The sequence below is a fragment of the Microcaecilia unicolor genome, chromosome 5 (genome assembly GCF_901765095.1).
Source record: "Microcaecilia unicolor chromosome 5, aMicUni1.1, whole genome shotgun sequence".
Lineage (NCBI taxonomy): Eukaryota > Metazoa > Chordata > Amphibia > Gymnophiona > Siphonopidae > Microcaecilia > Microcaecilia unicolor.
In genome coordinates, this window is record NC_044035.1 from 74552666 (window position 1) to 74574311 (window position 21646).

General features: G+C 42.0%; 1 protein-coding gene across 1 annotated transcript in view; it reads left to right on the top strand.

The window, feature by feature from the left end:
- KNDC1 (kinase non-catalytic C-lobe domain containing 1) overlaps nucleotides 1-21646 on the top strand; it is a 200678-nt gene that overhangs the window by 105934 nt on the left and 73098 nt on the right. The window contains exons 15-16 of the mRNA XM_030202996.1: nucleotides 3185-3329; nucleotides 12847-13070. Of these exons, the coding sequence (XP_030058856.1) occupies nucleotides 3185-3329; nucleotides 12847-13070 (369 nt within the window). The remainder of the gene's footprint in view (nucleotides 1-3184; nucleotides 3330-12846; nucleotides 13071-21646) is intronic.

The following is a 21646-nucleotide window of genomic DNA, read 5'->3' on the forward strand; positions in this document are numbered from 1 at the left end:
CAGCACCCCATGGGACTAAGGAGGTTAGACTGAGAACAGGAGATAACATTTTTTGTGGAATGCAGTGGTATATTATAAGGCTTTCCAATGTAGATTACAATAACAGATAAGATGACGTGAACCCATCAGAAAACAGGATATCCTCACTGAAATTTGGCCATTTGTATTGTATAGAACAGTGTAGAAAAATGAGCACAAAATAGAGTTTGTTACTGCAGTTTCTGCCAGCTACAATAATTTTTGAAGCTGTTTTAGTGCTATTCAATTTTTATTTCATAATACTTGTATCTACATATGGGAAGCTTTCAAATGAAAACTGTCAAATAAGTTTTACAAAATCTTTTGTCCTCCACCTTTTAAGGCACTGCCTATCCAACTGGAACAACTTTAGACTTCTTACAGATGGACCCTGCATAGGCAGGCCATTAGTTTTGTGTAAAATGGGAACAGATTAATTTTAGTCCTCATAATCCTCCTAATTCTATATTTAGTGCTCACAAATTTGAGCGCATGCTCAAACTGAGCGTGCAGTATGAGCCAATTAGCACTGATAATTCAGCATTAAAAATCAAGCAATAATTTGGAATTTACACCTGCATCTTTATAGTTGCTATTCTATAAAAACGTGCATGTAACTTTTCCGTGTGGATTTGAAAAGGGGACATGGCCATGGGAGGGGCATGTGTGGGTCAGAGGCATTTCTAGGATTTATTTACAGTGGCATAGAATTTGGGAGATCCGCACCTAATTTAGGCACAAGGATTTACACCAGGGTTTGTTGGTATAAATCCTGATTCCTACAGTTGGGAGTGGATCCCAGCGCTAAGCACTATTCGACAAATGGCACCCAACTTTAAGCACCAGTCAAATAATAGCAGAAGAGATCACAAACAATTACCAAGTAAAAAAATCTTTGGTGAGTTACACAAGAAAATCTATCCATCTAGGACTAGATTCCATATATCATGCCTAAAAATGTGGTGCCAAAATGAAATTCACCTAAGTGCATTCTATAAAATATACATTAATTTAAGTGTACATTATAGAGTAAGCCTATATAAAATATACTGAGTGGCCATGACAACGCCTAACTTTAGGCACGGCCATTTACGCCAAGTAAAATTTGGTGTTAATACCGGCACCTAAGTTAGGCGGGGAGCAGGTTTCAGGTTTATTCTATAACCCTGCACGTAGTTTTCCAGAGTGCCCAGGACCCACCAATTCCACGCCCATAGCCACGTCCCCTTTTCAGCAACACCCATTAGAATTTACTTGCACCACTTTGCAGAATATGCTTTGGGCCTTATTTTACAAAGATTTATGCTTCTAAATTTTGAGCATATTCTATGCTCCAAAATAGATTATGCTTTTAATTTAGGAGCAGGAGAAGAGTGGGAACAGAATCAGGCTCTTCAAGGAACAGACCAAGAATGCCCAATGTAGAAATAAAATTTATTAAAAGAAGACTCAACATGGTACCATGTTTCAACACTGAAATTGCTTTCTTCAGGAGTCTACACAAATACAGAAAGAGATAAAAACATCTTAATTAAAAATTAAACAAAAGGAAACATATAAAAGGTAAATGTATAAGTGTAATAAAGTTGCAATAAAGTGATAAAATTAGTAAAAAGAGGGTATAGACAACAGAAAATCTAAACAAAGGACAAAATACTGCAGAATATGACATATGGTTAAAAAATAAATAAAGGAAAAAAACATGCTAATGTACAACATTGTATGAACAGGATTCAAAGAAGATATAAATGATGTATGTATATATGGATTTGTATATTTTTGAAAGCATAGGTGTATGTATGTTAGATAAGTGATATGGGTACTAACCTCGGTAAGAGTGTCCAAAAAATCCTTGTGGACAAAGTCTTCAGAAGTAAATCTTTAAAAAAAAAAAAACCATTGTGGTCTAAAAATAATAGTGATGCATAAAATTGTAGAAAAATGGTGGAATTTGTGGCTCCTCACTGGCTTTTCATTTTACATTACAAAACTGGACCTTTGCTGTAGCTGTATCTCCCTTCCATTGTTGCATACGGTCAAGATCCTGTAACATCTTGCAGAGACCATCTGACAAAGTTATGTTTTCAGTGTTTTGAGCAGTTCATTAAGCAAGCTGTTTATTAAGTTTATAGTTAACACACTACATAATGGAGGTTTTTGCCTATGATGAGGAAGTCCCGCTCCTTTAAGGTTATTTATTAAAAAACCTAGGAGGCCCTCGAGGCTTTTTTCCTCCTCCTCACCTGAAGTGTGTCCATGATTTTGAGCTCCTATATTGTTTGTGCAAATTTTCATTTTACATTAACATTATTATTTGTCATTTTTTGTTTCTTTCCTTTATTTATTCACTATCCCACATTCTTTACTTTACTGTCTCCACCAGTATATGCTACTCTTCCATCACAGTTTTGATACTGCTAGCACACATCATGTGTTCCACCATTAGTGCACGGCAGCCACTAGCGCAGCTTAGTAAACAAGGGGGTAAATCTTGCAAGTATACACTTATCTTTCTATACAAAGTCGCAAAACCTTTTTTTTTATCTCAACTGAGCTGTCCATTTCACAATATATGCTTCATCAAGAGAAACTTTCAGTGTCAGCCATATAGCACACGAGCAGATACAGTAGCTGTTAACACACTAAAGCTATGGGGTCCTTTTTCAATGGTACACTAGCGATTTTAGCTCACGATAATCATTAGCACACACTAAATACTGGAGATGCCCATAGGAATGTATGGGCATCTCTTGCGTTCGGTGCATGATTATTTTTAGCATTTGCTAAAGCTAGCGCATCTTGTAAAGGCCCACTTAGTGTGCTTTTTGTAGTCCAGTATGAGCATACTGAATATTGAGAGTAGAGGGCAGCCATCATAATAACATCTTGGGATATATTTCTCTGTAATAATATATTTGGTTTAGATCGGGATTGGTCAATTCCAGCCCTTGAGGACCACGTAGTGGTCAAGCTTTCAGAATAACTTCAATGAATATGCATGGAGAAGATTGACATATTTTTAACATGGTGTGCATACAGATCTATCTTATGCATGTTCATTCGGGATATCCTGAAAATGTATTCATTTGTGCCTCAAGGGCCACAGATGCCCACCCCTAATGTAGACTGCAGGAAATTAATATTACATTATTTATTTTTGTATTAGGTGAATACATTTTTGCCTTAAAAGGTCTTCAGTTTGGTACATTTTGTGGTGCAGTATCTGAGAAGTTTTGTGACCTTTATTGGGATGAACCATTACTGGAGAATCTTTACACAGTAGTAAATGGGGAAACTCTTTCACCAGTTGGGTAAGTGTTTTTTGTTATTTACAATATTTATATTTAAAACCTGTATTAAGTAGCATCTTTTCTCATCAGTTGGCATTTTACTTTGTATACCTTTGCTGTAGCTGTATCTCCCTTCCATTGTCGCATACTCTGTCATTCTTCTCCAGGGCACGTGTTGTTTTTAGAGAATTACCACTATCAGTGAGAAATCTGCATTTGAAACATCAAATAAAAAATGTTTTGTTTATAAAGAAACATCAATACAGTGCACGCCATTTAAGTGCACGTCGGATAAGCACATGCTCTGTTTAACTACATGCTGTAATTCGGTCCCATTTTTGGCGCCATCAATTTCTATGGGGACAAACTTCGGTTTAGCGCACTACTGATAAGTGTAAGATTCACTTATATGCATGGTTTAAGACCGCTGCTCTGCAGGAAAGACTCCGCAAAAGCGCACATACGGAATATGGAAGCCAATTGGCACGTGACAAAGGGGCGGTAAATTTGAAATCTCATTGGTTAACTGCCACAGGCAGAATAAGCGAAAGAAAGTTGTTAGAGTGTACACTGGAGTCGTCATCATCGTCATCGCGCAACTGTAAGACTTTAACACTGGCTGAACGAATAGAACTTCTTAAAAAATTAGAAAAAGAAAGATCAGCTTCTGGAAGACTGGCAAAACAATACAAATCCACACAGGAAACGAAAACGGGCAGGAAAAGTTGAGGATGTAGAAGATGCTCTTCGGTGGTTTTCTCAAGTCAGGAGCAGACAGTTTCCTGTCAGTGGTCTACTGCTTATGGAGAAAGCTAATCAGGTAGCTGAAAGTCTTGGACTAACTGAATTCAAAGCCACTGTTGGATGGTTGGAAAGATGGAAGGAGAGGAACAACATAAAATTAAAGAAACAGCATGGGAAAAACAAGACGCTGATGACTTTGGTGCTGAAAATTGGGTTTTCAGTTCTTCCTACCATCTTGAACAAGTTTGCATCTTGTGACATTTTCAATGCTGATGAAAATGGTCTCTACTGGCGAGTGATTCCTGATGGAACACTTGCATTCAAACAAGCTGAAACTACAGGAAGTAAAACGTCGAAGGACCGACTGACGATCCTCCTTTACTGCAATATGGATGGGGGTGAGAAGTTAGAACCATTGGAAAGAACAAACAGCCCCGTTGCTTCAAGAATGTTAAGCGACTTCCTGTGTCATACGAGGCTAATGCAAATTCATGGATGACTGGGGAAATTTGGAAGCAGTGGCTAAAGAAGTAGAATGCAGGCACAAAAGCATCAGATTTTGTTGCTTTGTGATAATTGTGCTGCACACAGTGATGATGTCAGGCTGTCTAACGTCAAGGTGGTCTTCCTGCCACCAAACACTACCTCTCTGATCCAACCTATGGATCAGGACATAATAGCCAATTTCAAACAACGTTATTAGGCTCTTGTGCTACATCGTCTGATGAGCGTTATGGATGACCAGACTTGCAAGGATAAACGTGCTGTTGAACTGGCTTGTAATCTATCACTGTTGGATTCCCTACATATGCAGAAAGAAGCCTGGAATCATGTTACACAGGCAACCATTGTGAACTGCTACAAGCGGGCAAGCTTTTGTTAAGGATGTGGAGAGGGACAAAACAGATGCAGCTGTTGCAAATGCATCAGATGAACAGGCTATTGACATCCCAGCCGGTGTTACTGAAGAGGAGTTTCATCACTACGTAGCTGTTGATTACGATCTACAAACAACTGACAACAGCATACCTAAACCTCCACTACCCAAACAGCAAAGGACTCAAATACAAATCTACCTATTCATCCAGCTTTTCCTACTTAAGTACACAACTATGGAACGCACTACCAAAAGCAGTAAAAACTATGTTCGACCATCTAAACTTCCGTAAAGCACTAAAAACAGACCTGTTCAGAAGAGCATACCCCACCGACCCAACATAAAAATACCTGGATATCTGCGACACAATTGTAACCAAAGACCGTAATGGACACTACTGGACTCTTCCTCCCCCTCTCTAATTAGCCCCCCAACTGTACCTACCTTACATGTACCTCACTCTATTACAATATCACCTTGTATTGTTCATACCTTATTTGTTTCAGACCAGATTCGGTTAACGCCGTTAACAGTACTATGTAAGCCACATTGATCCTGCAAAAAGGTGGGAAAATGTGGGATACAAAAGTAACAAATAAATAAATGATGAAACAGATGATGAAATGAGCAGTGAGGCACATGCTGACGAAATTCAACAACTTCCTGTCACTTTTGCAAGAGCACTGGAGAGTCTCAACACTGTCGGGCCTATCTGGAGGCCACTGGATGTCAGTGCTATGACAGTTTTTACCGTCTGGCAGATGTAGTCTATGGAACTCACAGACACAATAGTGTACAGAGGACTATCATTGATTACTTCAAGTATGCCTAACGTCAGTTAACGGAGACTGTATACTGTACGTATAATAAACAGTACTGTACATATGTTTATCAGATGTCAAGCTTCTTTGGGTCACAACGGTTAAGTACACACTTCGGTTAACTGCATGTATTTCTTTGGTCCCAGACCCTTGCACTTAAGTGGATTGCACTATATTAGCAGTCCATATATCAGAAAAAAAATCCCAGTTTAATTAAGGAAAAATTTTTGTTCTGTATATATTTTTTAATTATCCTTTCTCACAAGGAAGGTCTCCTTACTTTTTCTCATTTGGCTACTTTAAAAATAGCCTGTCTCTCAATGATCAGGTGATCACTTCCCATACATCTATATCCACCACTGTTCTTTTGACTGGTCACTATTTGCTACCATAGAAGCCTTTGCACCAGAAGTTGAGAAACGCTTAGCTGTGGAAGAGAAATAACAGGAGACTAATTTTATTTAAATCTATCCAATTAATTTGCAGCAGCAGTCTTATCCACCAACTTGCTGTTTAATGAGTATTTTCAATGAATAAATACATGAAATCAGTGGTATAGTCACAGGTGGGCAAGGTCCACCCACTTTGGGCTGAGGCCCACTCAGCAGTGATACACCCAACCCCAAGCCATATAATCACTTAGCCCCATTATTGAGAAAAAAGACAGAAAGAACAATAGATGGAAAATAAAGTAATCAGATAACAAATATAGGGGTCCTTTTACTAAGCAGCGGTATGCACTACCACATCTTCCCATGTGCCAAAATTCAGTACCGTGGTGCATTCTCTGGCTCCCTGTGGTAGTTCTGGCATCTGCGCACGCTGGGGCGTGTTTGAGGGCAGAGAGGTAGGCATGCCCAGCGCTAGTCATTTAGTGCAGCTACCTTGCCGCACATGAACCAATTAATGCATGGTTAGCACGTAAGCCTTTTCTGCCTACTAAATAGGTATCCGTAAGGGCTCACATCCTAATTTGGAAATTAGTGCCTGGCCATTAATGGGTAAAATGGAAATGCAGCCATTTTACAGCCATGCTAAAAGTGGCCTCAGTGCACGGGGAAACCCACATGCTAATCATAGTGCAAGGCCCCATAATTAGAGAGGATTTAGTTATAATATTCTCCAACAAAAACACTCATCCCTCTAGAAAAACTAGCGTATTATCCAATTCACTTAGCCCTTCATTGCCCCAAGTACAATATATAAGAACATAAGCGTTGCCATACTAGGACAGACCAAAGGTCCATCAAGCCCAGTATCCTGTTTCCAACAGTGGCCAATCCAGTTCACAGGTACCTGGCAAGATCCCAAAACAGTACAATACATTTTATGCTGCTTATCCTAGAAATAAGCAGTGGCTTTTCCCCAAGTCCATCTTAATAATGGCTTATGGACTTTTCTTTTAGGAAGCTATCCAACCCCTTTTTTTAAAACCCTGCTAAGCTAACTGCCACATTCTCTGGCAGTTAATTCCAGAGTTTAATTACACATTGAATGAAGAAATATTTTCTCTAGTTTGTTTTAAATTTACTGCTTAATATATTCATTGCGTGCTCTCTAGTCCTAGTATTTTTGGAAAGAGTAAACAAGTGATTCACTCCACTCAGTATTTTATATACCTCTATCATATCTCCCCTCAGCTGTCTTTTCTCCAAGCTGAAGAGCCCTAGCCACTTCAGCCTTTCCTGATATAGCTGAGAGGGCAGAGTTTCAAAGGGACACTTGATCCTCCAGAGATTTTTCTGAGAAATCTGAAGGAAAAAATGAAAAAAGAGGAAAAGCTTTGTCCAGATCTGAATATTTAAAGTCTTTCTTCGCCAAAGTAGAAGCTGCATAAGAAGCAGCAGACAACTGAATAAAAAAAGTGATCAGATGATGGTCTGACCAAGTAACTGGTGTAGTTGTGAAAATTATGAAGAACAAAAGTCATTATTGATCAAAGTTAATACTAAATCCATATATATTATTTAGATTGTTAGGCCATTGGGGGTAGTACTAGTACCTGTATAGAAAATTGTACTTGTTAACCACTTTATACCTATGTGAAGGCCTCAGCAGTATATCAAATGTGATAAATAAAATAAATAATAATAAATAATTCAAAGAAAAGCAGCATTTCAAACACTTTTCTTCAAGAAATTTCTCTAATCTTGTTCTCAGAAGGGTACCTAGACATTTACAATTTACATTTACAGTTATGATGTATTAAATTTTATATTCTGCTTTACCAAAAAGATTCTGGTAGCTTACAATTCTAAAACAGACCAGAAAGAACTTCAGTGAGTACAGAAAAGCACAATCACAAGACACAAACGTACAAAAGCTCAACAGGAAGCTGTATGGGAGTCATGGAGCCAGACTAGGAACCTGGAAATTCAAGGAAGAAAATTGCTCCTGCAGCCAATACCCACAGGAAAGCTTTCCTCCAAACTTAAGTAGCATGACAGACATCAGGAAATAATATCCACCAACTTGTGAAATTGTTCAGCAGCTTTCACAGAATCAAAGATATTTTCCTTGCCATTATGATAGACTCTAAATTGTGCAGGAAACAAAAGCATTGTATATTGAATCCTTTGCTTAAGAAGCTCTTTTTTAATCTTTTTAGCCATGTCAGTTCTGTTGCAAAACCACTGAGAAGGCCTGAATGAAAAAGATTTTAGTATCTTTAAAAAAGGATAATTCCCTAGCTGCCCTTGAGATACCATAGTAACATAGTAAATGACAGCAGATAAAGACCTGAATGGTCCTTCCATAAGAACATAAGCATTGCCATATTGGGACAGACCATAAGTCCATCAAGCCCAGTATCCTGTCTCCAAGAGTGGCAAATCCATATCACAAGTACCTGGCAAGATCCCAAAAGAGTAAAACAGATTTTGTGCTGCTTATCCTAGAAATAAACAGTGGATTTTCCCAAGTCTATCTTAATAACAACTTATGGACTTTTCTTTTAGGAAATTATCCAAACCTATTTTTAAATCCTCTAAGCAACTACTTTTACCACATTCTCTGGCAACGAATTCCAGAGTTTAATTACACATTGAATGAAGAAATATTTTCTTCGATTTGTTTTAAATTTAGTACTTAATAGCTTCATTGCATGCCACTTAGTCCTAGTATTTTTGGAAAGAGTAAACAAATGATTCATGCCCACCCTTTCCATTCCACTCATTATTTTATAGACCTCTATCACATCTTCCCTGGCTCCTTAGACCAAAGACTTGCAAACATATCTGTCCAACAGTCACACTTATTCTCAAGTCATAATTAAACCAACAATGAATGTGATATAAAATACTTGATTAGTGCTACCGAGAGGGGGGACGAGGCCCAGCGCCGGGGTCTGTCTCTCTCCTGCTCCTGTCGGGACCTGGGTGACTGCGTTAACGCAATAACCTGGTCCCAGCACACAGGAGCATGAGAGAGACCAACTCCAGCACCGGGCCCCCTTGGAGGCTGGGGAGGAACAGATGCACTGACGCTAGAATGTAGGGGACAGGCGGTAGTGGCCTGAGTGAGCGAGGGGCGGCAGCAGCAACATCTGTATCCTAAGTGGGGGTCAGTGGCTGTGTCCAAAGGGGGGGGGGGGCAACAGCTATGGCGGCCTTGCCCCAGGCCCAGCTCTGTCTCTCGATGGCCGTTCACTTGATCATTGTCTCTCTTTAGCATTTTGGGGCATAGATCATAGAAGTCCACCTGGCCCTGTCATTAGGTTCCAACTACTGAAGTTGCTGTCGAAACCTACTTTAGCCAATGTATATCTGTCTTGTCAGTTGCAGGACACAGACTGTAAAAGTCTGCCTGGCACTGTCCTCATGTTCCAAATTACTGGAGTTTCCATCAAAGCCCTCTCCAGCCCATCTTAAACTGGATTGCTACATATGGGACCCAGACAGTATAAGCTTAGTATCCAAGGAGCTAGGCTCTTTGCTTGAATTGCTACCCATCAGCTCCGTCTGGTTTAATACATAAATATCAACTTTCAGAAAGTGCAGGTTTTTTCACCTGCTCTTTCTATACAAGCTCAACCCAATTAGCTTCTATACTAGCAGAGGCCAATTAGTTTGTCTCACCTTATCAGAACAGCTCATGATATCTTAGAATCCTTTGCCAGAATTTTCGCTTCTGCAATTGCAATTAGATGTCTGGCATGGTTTCTAACTTCCAGCTTGCCTGAAGATGTCCAGTGCAGGTTGTCAGATATTCCTGTCAATATTTCTACTCAAGGTACTTTCTTATAACATAAAACACAGGAGTACATTCACGGTATATCCAACCAACATCTGGGTCTCTATCCAATCCAAAGCTCTTCCTCCTGAGGACAGGATCTAGATGCTGGTAGCTCACTTTCATGTCATACTGCCAGCAGATAAGGTCACCGTCAGAGAAGCTGGGGCACATGGTAGTGGCTATTTATGTCAACCCCTTAGCCCAATTAAAAACGTGACTTACTCAATTAGGTCTCAAATTCCAGTGGGATCAGCACTCCAACCTATTTTCTCGATATATTAACTGCCCTCTCAGCTCCACCATGTTACTCTAGTGGACTCACAAATCCAACCTAGCAGTTGGCACCCCCTGTGTGCTATAGCAATACCTGTTGGTCCTGAAAATGTCTCAAATTGAGGGTGAAGAACTCATCTCAAAAATCTACTTTCACAAGAAATGTGATTAAGATACAAGACAACTCATCACATCAACCACTTAGGTCTGAGTTCAATCTTCTATACCCTGTGAGTTTTTCTTCATGATCTCTCTGTATTTATTCAGACATTGATGGGGTCTTTTACTAAAGCTTAGCTCGAGTTATCTGCAGCAGGGCCCACAGGAATAAAATGGGCCCTGCTGCAGATAACGAACTAAACTTTAGTAAAAGACCCCCTGAATGACAATGTTTTGTGTGAAAAAAGCAAGAGTGCCAGGATCTCTCAACCTCTTCTGAGAAGAACTTGAATCTGGGACTTTTTCAGAGCCAGTCACATCCAGATGCAGGCTACCTACATCTCTGGTCCACTGAATCAATTAGCCAACAAACTCAGCAGAGAGCTTCATTCTCGCAAGTTATCTCTGGATGCAACTCTTCTGAGTTCCCTTTTTCAGAAATGGAGAATGCCTTGAATCATCTTTATTTTACCAGCAAGGTGAAAGCAAAGTTTCTCTGTTACCTGATTTGTACTCCCTCCACCACCGCCACGAATAGTTGTGAAATGTCCTGCCAATTCCATGAATTGAGTTGTTCCTCTATGCTTATTCTCGCATTTCTTTCATATCGAGAGTTCTGCAAAAGTTCCAGTAAAGCTGAAGCACCATGTTTCTCATAATGCCCTACAGTCTATGACAAAACTGGTTCCCTCTTCTCAACAGCTTAGTAGTTTTACCTCTTCACTGTTTACTTGTATTCCCTTTGCTGATAATAGGAGGAGGAGGAGGAGGAGCCCAATGGACAGTGCAGTGGGCTGAGATCCTGAGGAACTGGGTTCAATTCCCACTGCAGCTCCTCTTGACTCTAGGCAAGCTACTTAACCCTCCATTGCCCCAGGTACAAAACTTAGATTGTGAACCTAGTAGGGACAGAAAAAGTACCTGCACTGAATATGTAAACCACTTTGGTTGTACCACAGAAAGGTAGTATATCAAGTCCTTGACCCTTGAACTCAACAAGAGAACTGTTTTCTTCATCCAGACTTGAATTCTTTAACTCTCACAGCCTGGAAATTGAGCAGTCTCCAGTTTCTACTCTCAGTATTATACAGCCCATCCAGGACACTCGTAGTAGCTTAGAAACGTTCCATGGACGACCATATGCTTTAAAGCAGAAATGATTTTTTAATCTAATGTTTTACAAATTACACAACCCTATCATGTGTCCTCCTACTACTATTCAGTATCTATACCACTTATATTGTATCAGCCCTCAAATCTCCTGTATTAGGGCATCTCAGTGCATGATATCAGCTAGCACTGTTTTTGAGGGGGGAAGTGGCACAGGGGGAATATTGGGTTTCAGATGTCCCTTTTCCCATGGATGTGGAAGTATGGAAGAGATTGGGCTTCAGAAGTCCCTTACTTTGATGCCAATGTAGTTTGAAGATGAAAGCTGGGAGAACCTTTTTTCTTGGTGTTGGTTGGAAGGGGGGGGGGGGACTTTGAGCCTCATAGGCCCCTTCTGCATTGTACTGTAAGACAGAAAATTCCCTGCACTAAATCACCCTTTCATTTTGAGCAGGTTAGTACACAGCTTTACAAAAGGCAGTTAGCATGTACTAGACAGATTTTTATCTTGTGCATGTTACTGTTAAAATTTATTGCATGCCACATTAAGGAGGCCCTTAATCAATGGGCATTAGGGCTGATGCCAGGCTAGGATGCAGCAAAATGGCCCTATCGCTGAACTCACCCAGGAGCCCAGCTGTAGTTCCAATTTTGCTACATGCCTTTTCTGGTGCTAGAAAATAGTTTTTATTTCTAGCACCAGTGGGCAGGGAGTAGACATGCCCGGTGGTAATCAGGCAGCGCCGTGCACTGCTCAGTTACCTCTGGGTTATCACTACAGCCCTCACCACCTCCTAAATAGAGGCAGTAAGGGCTCTACAGTAAATTACTGCTCACCATTTACTGCCCTGACTTGGAAAATGCTCTTTGACGAAGAAGGGCAACCTTCGAAAGCTAATCAAGAAATGTATTAAGTTATGTCCAATAAAAAAGGTATCATCTTATTTTCTTTTCCATGTTTTATTTTGTTTGATTTCTATTGATAACCCACTATGGTAAAAGGTAGCTTCAGCACGCAGCAACCCACACTCCAACACCACTGCAAGCCTCCTTTTACTGCCTCTTGGTAAAAAAGTCCCTAAATGATGTTTATGTTGAACGTTGCAATTTTACTGGCTCATGCAGTAAAAGGATTTTAGTCTGAGTTTTAATGCTTATGTTCATGGTGCTTAATTACTTCTTATTGATTCACATTTGAAAATAATGTGCCATATACTTTTTAGCTCTTCAATAATTTGAATATAGATTTCAGATTATATTGACATTAACACTATTAAATTTGATGAGCATGCTAACTATTCTTTCCGTTTCTCAATTTCAGGATATCCAAAGATATTTCTACACTGATCAATACTTCAGAGAATTTAAAGAGAAATAACACTTCTGCTAGGAAAAAAACAAGAAAACCTAAAAAGATTGAAAAACAGTCAAACTGTACACAGCTAAATTTGGTGCAACATGAAGATTCTGTGTGCATTACCTTCCCTCTGCCTGTTGTGTCATTTCAGACTGATGGCTCACCAAAATCATTTAATTTAAATCCAGGTATTTATGAAAACTAGGGAACCAATATTCAAAGAAGCTTATCTTCTTCGAAGGTGCTGCTAGCCAGATAAGTGCCAGGCAGTGGAATATTCAGTGACACTAACTGAATAATGTCATTTACTATTTCCTCTGACTGCCTCAATGTTGGGGTGTTGGAGGAAGGGGTAGTGGAGTTTGGGTGGAGCCAGAGATTATCTGTTTAACAGACATATTCAGACTGCTAATCTGGATGAATTTAGGACAAAAAAAGCTATGCTAACTTTATCCAATTAGGTATCCAGTTAGTGGCTTGTTTATCACTGCTAACTGTATATGCCACTGATTAGTACTGAATCCATATATTCAATTTAGACCAAAATCTGGGTACTGCCACTGAATATCTGGATTATTTTTAATCACAATGGCTGGCATTTTTAAAAACTGCTGATTGCCGTGATTAAATATTGAGAAGGTGTATATATATTTCTCCGAGGACAAGCAGGCTGCTTGTTCTCACATGTGGGTCGGTGTCCACGGCGGCCCAGGAAATGGCAAAATTTTTCTACAGCAAAATTTAAAAAGTTTTCCTAGAGCCTTCTGGCGCGCAAACTGTGCGCACGACTTCCCGCCCGTCACGTGAGCGTTCCCTCTCAGTTTTTTCTTATCCGCGGTGAGGTGAAGAGGTTTTTTTCCTGTTTGCTTCGCTGGCCCAGGAAAGAGAGTCTGACAATTCTTTTTATATTTCTTGTTTTCTTTTATTGAGCTATTCGTTCTTCTTTAAAAAAAAAAAAAAAGCCCAGTATTTTTGGCACTTTCTAAGTATTCTTTCGTTTCGACGCAGCCGGCCTTAGGTCACGTGGTCGGGATTTTCTCCTTTTGTGCCCTTTACTTTTTTGGCACAATCGCATCGTTTAATTTCACCGAAGCCGTTTTTCCTTCCATGTCATCGAAGACACCCAGCGGCTTCAAACGTTGTACTCAGTGCAACCGGACCATCTCGGGTACTGACACCCAAGCTTGGTGTATTCAGTGCCTTGGGCCCGACCATAGCCCAGCCGCTTGCAGTCTGTGTCTTTGCATGAAGAAACGTACCCAAGTGTCTCGAGAAGCCCAACGAGAAGCTTTTTGGGGATCGGTCCAGTCCTTCGACGTCGACTTCGGTAACGAGGTCGGCGGCATCGACTTCGGGAGCGAAGGTAATGGCTGTGGAACGACCATCTCATGGTGGGAGCAGTGAGGCATCGAGTAGGTCTCCACCTGTCTCGAGGCCTCCTGTTATGCAGGCCCCCCGGGACCGACCTTCATTGGACCCGGCCCCGAGGAAACCTGAGGATTCCACGTCTTCCTCATCAGTACTGAGGAATCTCGACGGGCATCGAGTGAAGTCGAAGAAGCACCGTCATCGTTCTCCTTTGACACACGGTGCCGGGAGCTGAGAGGCATCGAGGGATTCGGCACCCGAGAAGTGTCGGCGCCGAGAGGATCGCTCTCCTCTGTTCAAGAGGTGCCGATGCATCAGTCTAGCAGCCCGCTACCTGCTCCTGAGCCTCGGCAGATTCTGCCACTGGCTCCTTTACCAACCCCGCAGCCTTGTCCGACGGTGGCTCTCAACGAGCGCATCAAGGCCGTGATTCCAGAGCTTCTGGAAGGGTTGCTGCGCCAGTCTGCTTCAGTGTCGGGGGTGCTTGCGCCTTCCATACTGTCTGCTACAGCAGTATCTGGCCTTTCGCCTTTGGTAAGGTCTCCGGCCTCGATGCCACCTACAGCATCGGCTGCCACCCAGGTCGACTCCCCTTTGACGTTGGTGGAGGAAGCTTCATCGGAGTCCAGGTGGGCGTCGACTTCTCGGCACCGCCATCAAGGACGCTGTTCTTCGGCATCTAGGCAGGCTCGGTTTCAGACTGCTCTGAGGGATGTTTTGTCCGATACTGAAGATGAGCGTTCGTGGGAGGAAGAGGAGGATCCCAGGTACTTTTCTTCTGACGAGTCCTATGGGATTCCTTATGAACCTTCCCCTCCATTAGAAAGGAGACTTTCTCCATCGGAGAGTCTATCCTTCACCTCCTTTGTCCGGGAAATGGCAGCGGCTATTTCCTTCCCTGTGGAGGTTGAGGATGAGCCCAGGTCTGAGATGCTCGAGGCTGCAACGGCTCCTTTGCATAATGTACTGAAGGAAGTCCTTATGCGAAACTGGTCGTTCCTTCTGTCTAATTCCGTGATCCCGAAAAAGATTGAATCCCAATATTGGATCCACGGGGAACCTGGATTGATGAGGTCTCAGCTACCTCACAATTCCATGGTGGTGGACTCCGCTCTCAAAAGAGCCAAGAGTACTAGGGACTATGCCTCGGCGCTCCCAGGCAGAGAATCTAGAACCTTGGACTCTTTTGGGAGGAAGGTGTATCAGGCCGCTATACTCGCTGCCAAAATCCAAACATACCAGCTCTTCACGAGCGTTCACTTGTGGAACTCGGTGAGGCAACTGTCTAGCAAGGGTCTATTATTATTATTTTTTTTTTTTTGCAAAATACATCACAACATTGGGATTTCTAGAGGAATCAAATTTGTATGTACAAAAGTCTAATAAAAATCCTCACAACATGAGTATACATAAACTTCAGTACTTACACTAATACATGCAATCAGCATTGAAGAAGACAAGATAAAAAAAATGCAAATGAGAAGAAAAGGCCTCAACAAGTTCCCCGAGACAGTGTTCTTGTTATAACAACAGAGCTCTAACTGTCATCCTCAGTTGAAAAAACCTCCCATACTGCATATCTTTTTTTTTTTTTATCTACGTTGCAAAATACACCAACACTTAAATGTGCTGTGATACCTTCTGAGGATACTCAAGGAACAACAATGGGCAGCATTTTGACTTGCTGCTTCAGGGTAAGTGGATTATAAACTGCAAACAAAACAAAAGGATCACAGCACAAATAGTTACTCAAAAATAAAACGTTAAAAACAAACCGTATACCCACATGCAAATACTCCAGGCACAATCTCAATGGCTCCCATTTTTATAAGCTGCCATGCAACTTAAAAACGATCTATGAACTAACTAACTTCCACAAACTATTGAAGACCTATCTCTTTAACAAGGCATACCACGAAGATCAACAAATGTGAACTCCTACACATATATCCAGACTTGCCTTACGATATTTGCTTGTTATACTACTATCCTGCTTTATCACTATCATGTTAACCAAGATCCTTATGCAATACTAAATGTATATTTTCTTATATATTTCGACTATTCATGATGTAATGTAAGCCACATTGAGCCTGCAAAGAGGTGGGAAAATGTGGGATACAAATGCAATAAATAAATAAAATGACATCAGATGCTAAAAAACAGCCCAACCAATCACATCTGAAATAAACTTTTTTTATCCCCTGGCCAGTAAACTCTTTTTAATTGAAGTTGCACCATTCAAGCTTGGAGTTTAGCCCCCGTGGTTCCACGTGCAGAAGATTACTTCTCTGGCAGTGTAAGGTTTCCTTGGAGCCAAACACTTTTTTATGTTCCCTCTCAAGCTTTCTGTTCTTTAACACTTATTACAGCTATTGCTATCAGCTTACCCCATATTGCAACCTTTAGAGTTTCTTAAATAGTATTTGGGCTCATTTCTCCATTATCATTCATCTGAATTCATTCAGTAAACTCTAATTTCCCTTCCTCAAATCTATCTTTCCCCATGTCCATCTCAAACCATACCGGGGCATGGGCTGTCCAGGTAATAGAACTCTTACCCACTGCAGTAAACTTTCCTCCACTAACTAATAATCAATCCTAGAGTAGGACAAGGTACCCCTGAGTAGAAAGTATAATCCCTTTCTATTGGGTTCATCTGGTACCACTCAAAGAACGCATCACGTTCAAACTCTGTGCCTTGGTCCATAAAATCATCCATGGCGACGCCCCAGCCTACATGTCAGACCTAATAGAACTACCACCCAGAAATGCAAAAAAATCCTCCCGCACATTCCTCAATCTTCATCCTCCCAAATGTAAAGGCTTGAAATACAAATCAATGCATTCATCAACCTTTTCCTATACAAGCACACAGCTCTGGAATTCACTGCCACGTAACCTGAAATCGGTCTACAAAGTGACCAATTTCCGCAAACTCCTGAAAACTTATCTCTTCGACAAAATATATCATAAAGAACAACACACATAACTCTACTTTCTTTAAGATACCCAGGAATGTCCTTTAATGTCTTCTGCTTTCACACTATCATGCACCTAATGTCTATGGCTTTAACACTATCATGTATTTTACCATCATGTAACCAAAACTTCTGCTAAAACAAATGTATACTCTTTTCTATTTCCAATATTATGTATTTCACCATCATGTACCCAAAACTTGCTGTAAAACCAAATGTACATTCTTTTCTATTTCCAGTATCCACGATGAATTGTAACCCACATTGAGCCTGCAAAAAGGTGGGATAATGTGGGATACAAATGTAATAATAATAATAATACCAAACATCCACCAAGCTGAGTACAGAGAATCAATATATACAGTAGCTGAGCTCTGCTTCTACTGCTTGTATGCTTCCCACAAACCTTATTATTCACAGTGCGGTGCAAAGTAATGTTAAAGTCTTGCCCAATAATTAGGTTCCTCTCTGCCAATCCCTACATTTTCTTGGTAAGTTCCTCCAGTATTCTCTAGTAGCAGCATTGGGGACATATACCTTTACTAAATTGTGTTCCATAGACTTTTTGCACTTTTGATCATATACTAAGGCTGTAACCACAGTGTACCACCCCCTATCCCATAGCCCTTCTTATATCTGGACCATTAAATATGATACCCACAACAAAAACTTTTTTTCTCCCTTTTGTTTGCTGCAAGGATGCCCACAGGGAAATGCTTATAGACCACTAGAGGTTTGTATTTCTGTAGCAATTAGAGGTTTGTGTTTCCTAAAACCAACTCCCAGTTTTAGATTCCTTTTCTCCCTATAGAATTGACTCCACTTCTATGGTATGTTTATCCCACTCACATTGATTGAACCAAATTTAATCTCCTCCTTAGGGGATCTTTTACATAGGCGCACTGGCGTTTTTAGCACGCATTAAAAATAGGCGTGCGCTAAACGCTAAAGATGCCAATGTATTTCTATGGGTGTCTTTAGCATTTAGCGCGCACCTATTTTAACGTGCTCTAAAAATGCCAGTGCGCCTATGTAAAAGACCCCCCTAAGTCATTAATCAAACTAATGTTTCCTATTGTCAGGCTTATTTTCGAAAGAGAAGGGCGCCCATCTTTCGACACAAATCGGGAGATGGGCGTCCTTCTCCCAGGGTCGCCCAAATCGGCATAATCAAAAGCTGATTTTGGGCGTCCTCAACTGCTTTCTCTCACTGGGACGACCAAAGTTCCTGGGAGCGTGTTGGAAACTTAGCGAAGGCGGGACTGGGGAGTGCTTAACACATGGACATCCTCAGACGATAATGGAAAAAAGAAGGGCGTCCCTGACGAACATTTGACCGAATTGGTCAATTTTTTTCTTGCGACCAAGCCTCAAAAAGGTGCCCGAACTTGACTAGATGACCACCGGAGGGAATCGGGGATGACTTCACCTTACTCCCCCAGTGGTCACTAACCCCCTCCCACCCAAAAAAAAAACACTTTAAAAATATTTGTTGCCAGTCTCTATGCCAGCCTCAAATGTCATACCCAGCTCCCTGACAGCAGTATGCAGGTCCCTGGAGCAGTTTTACTGGGCACCTCAGTGCAGAGCACTTCAGGCAGGCGGACCCAGGCCCACCCCCCCCCTACCTGTTACACTTGTGGTGGTAAATGTGAGCCCTTCAAAACCCACCAGAAACTCACTGTACCCACATGTAGGTGCCCCCCCTTCTGGTAAATGTGAGCCCTTCAAAACCCACCAGAAACTCACTGTACCCACATGTAGGTGCCCCCCCTTCACCCCTTAGGGCTATGGTAGTGTTGTACAGTTGTGGGAAGTGGGTTTTGGGGGGCTCAGCACCCAAGGTAAGGGAGCTATGCAGCTGGGAGCAATTTGTGAAGTCCACTGCAGTGCCCCCTAGGGTGCCTGTTTGGTGTCCTGGCATGTCAGGGGGACCAGTGCACTACGAATGCTGGCTCCTCCCACAATCAAATGGCTTGGATTTGGTCATTTCTGAGATGGGCATCCTCGGTTTCCATTATCGCTGAAAACCGGGGACGACCATCTCTAAGGTCGACCTAAATGTTAAGGTTTGGGCATCCCCGACCATATTATTGAAACAAAAGATGGACGCCCAGCTTGTTTCGATAATACGGGTTTCCCCGCCACTTCCCGAGGACGCCATCAGGAAAACTTGGGCGCCCCGTTCGATTATGCCCCTCCACGTTACCTCTCCCCATTCCCACAATACAGAGGCCCATCCATATCAAGCATATTCACATTCCTCCCATAGCCCTGGAACTCTTCCTTTCCTTTCCCTCTATAGTGTAACCAATGATCTGTACCTCTTCCATCTCAGGGTCCAGGAAGTGCATTCAAGTTCTCCCATACCCCCAGCCTCTATTTCACCTTTCACCTTATTGTTCAGTGTTTTTCAAAACTTATTATTATTTCCAGTATCATCAATATAATGCCCAATTGACAGCTTGGCAACAGAGGTGAAACCTATTTTTTGCTTTAATCTTCTATTAGTAGTTTATTTATCAAGGCTTCTCTTTCTATACTTATCCATGAAGTTGAGTATCTCTCTTCTACTCCCTGTCCCATTCATCTAGTCCTTTTTGGGACTCTCAGACTGCTTCCTAAACCTCTTTCCTCCTTTTCTGACTCTGCCATTTTGGGGTTTTGCCTTTAACCACCCTATTCATCACTTGATCATTTCCAAAGTGTTCTGGTAGATCATTTAGTCCTATAGGGCATGCCCTGGGCTACCATTTTGTGTGCATCACAGAACTAAGCTAAGTTAAACCAAACTAGCCTGGATACTGCTGTTTGAAGAAAACTATGGACTTGTTACATACTGCAGTTTCTGCCTTCCAGCTTGTGTGTGAAAGATCAGGGACAGCATGTTTATTCCCCTACTGTATACTGGCTCAAATCAGCCTGAGACTTCTGCCTGGAACTAGCCTTTATCTAGAGAGAGTTAGAAGCGGGAAAGAACTGAACTGGGCTCTGTCATACAGTTTCAGAGACCAAAGTAATACTCAGATACCACAGGTGCAGAATATGACCTGCAGAATGCATAAGGGTAGCAACAATTTGGGAAAAGCCAAATTGGCATCTAAAACAAACTTGCATGTAAAAAAAAAACTCTCCACACCCTAGGCTTTTACTGATCACCCGCATGCAAGGTAAAATCACACATAATCAAAATATTCTTTGGGACAATTCCATTGTTGATCAAACCTTAGCAATTGAAAAGGAATCTACCCTTGATACATCAGATAGCCAATACACCAAAAAGATACCCTATATACACAGCTACAACTCACTTTCCATAAGCACAGCGGTAATAGCAGCCTCTATCAGACTTATTTTCAAAAGAGAAGGGCGCCCATCTTCCGACACAAATCGGGAGATGGGCGTCCTCTCAGGGTCGCCCAAATCGGCATAATCAAAAGCCGATTTTGGGCACCCTCAACTGCTTTCCGTCGCTGGGACAACCAAGGTTCATGGGGGCGTGTTGGCAATGTAGCGAAGGTAGGACTGGGGCGTGCTTAAGAGATGGGCGTCCTCGGCCGATAATGGAAAAAAGAAGGGCGTCCCTGATGAGCACTTGGGCGACTTTACTTGGTCCATTTTTTTCTTGCGACCAAGCCTCAAAAACATGCCCGAACTGACCAGATGATCACTAGAGGGAATCGGGGATGACCTCCCCTTACTCCCCCAGTGGTCACCAACCCCCTCCCACCCTAAAAAAAAAACTTAATTTTTTTTTTTTTGCCAGCCTCAAATGTCATACCCAGCTCCATGACAGCAGTATGCAGATCCCTGGAGCAGTTTTAGTGGGTGCAGTGCACTTCAGCCAGGCGGACCCAGGCCCATCCCCCCTACCTGTTACACTTGTGGTGGTAAATGTGAGCTCTTCAAAACCCACCAGAAACCCACTGTACCCACATGTAGGTGACCCCCTTCACCCCTTAGGGCTATGGTAGTGGTGTACTGTTGTGGGGAGTGGGGGTTTGGGGGGGGGTTGGGGGGCTCAGCACACAAGGTAAGAGAACTATGCACCTGGGAGTAATTTCTGAAGTCCACTGCAGTGCCCCCTAGGGTGCCCGGTTGATGTCCTGGCATGTGAGCGGGACCAGCACACTACAAATGCTGGCTCCTCCCATGACCAAATGGCTTGGATTTGGTCGTTTCTAAGATGGGCGTCCTCAGTTTCCATTATCGCCAAAAACCGGGGACGACCATCTCTAAGGTCGACCTAAATGTTGAGATTTGGGCGTCCCCGACTGTATTGTCGAAACGAAAGATGGACGCCCATCTTGTTTCGATAATACGGGTTTCCCCGCCCCTTCACGGAGCTGTCCTGCAAGGACAGCCCCAGGAAACCTTGGGTTCCCTGTTCGATTATGCCCCTCCACGTGTTTCAT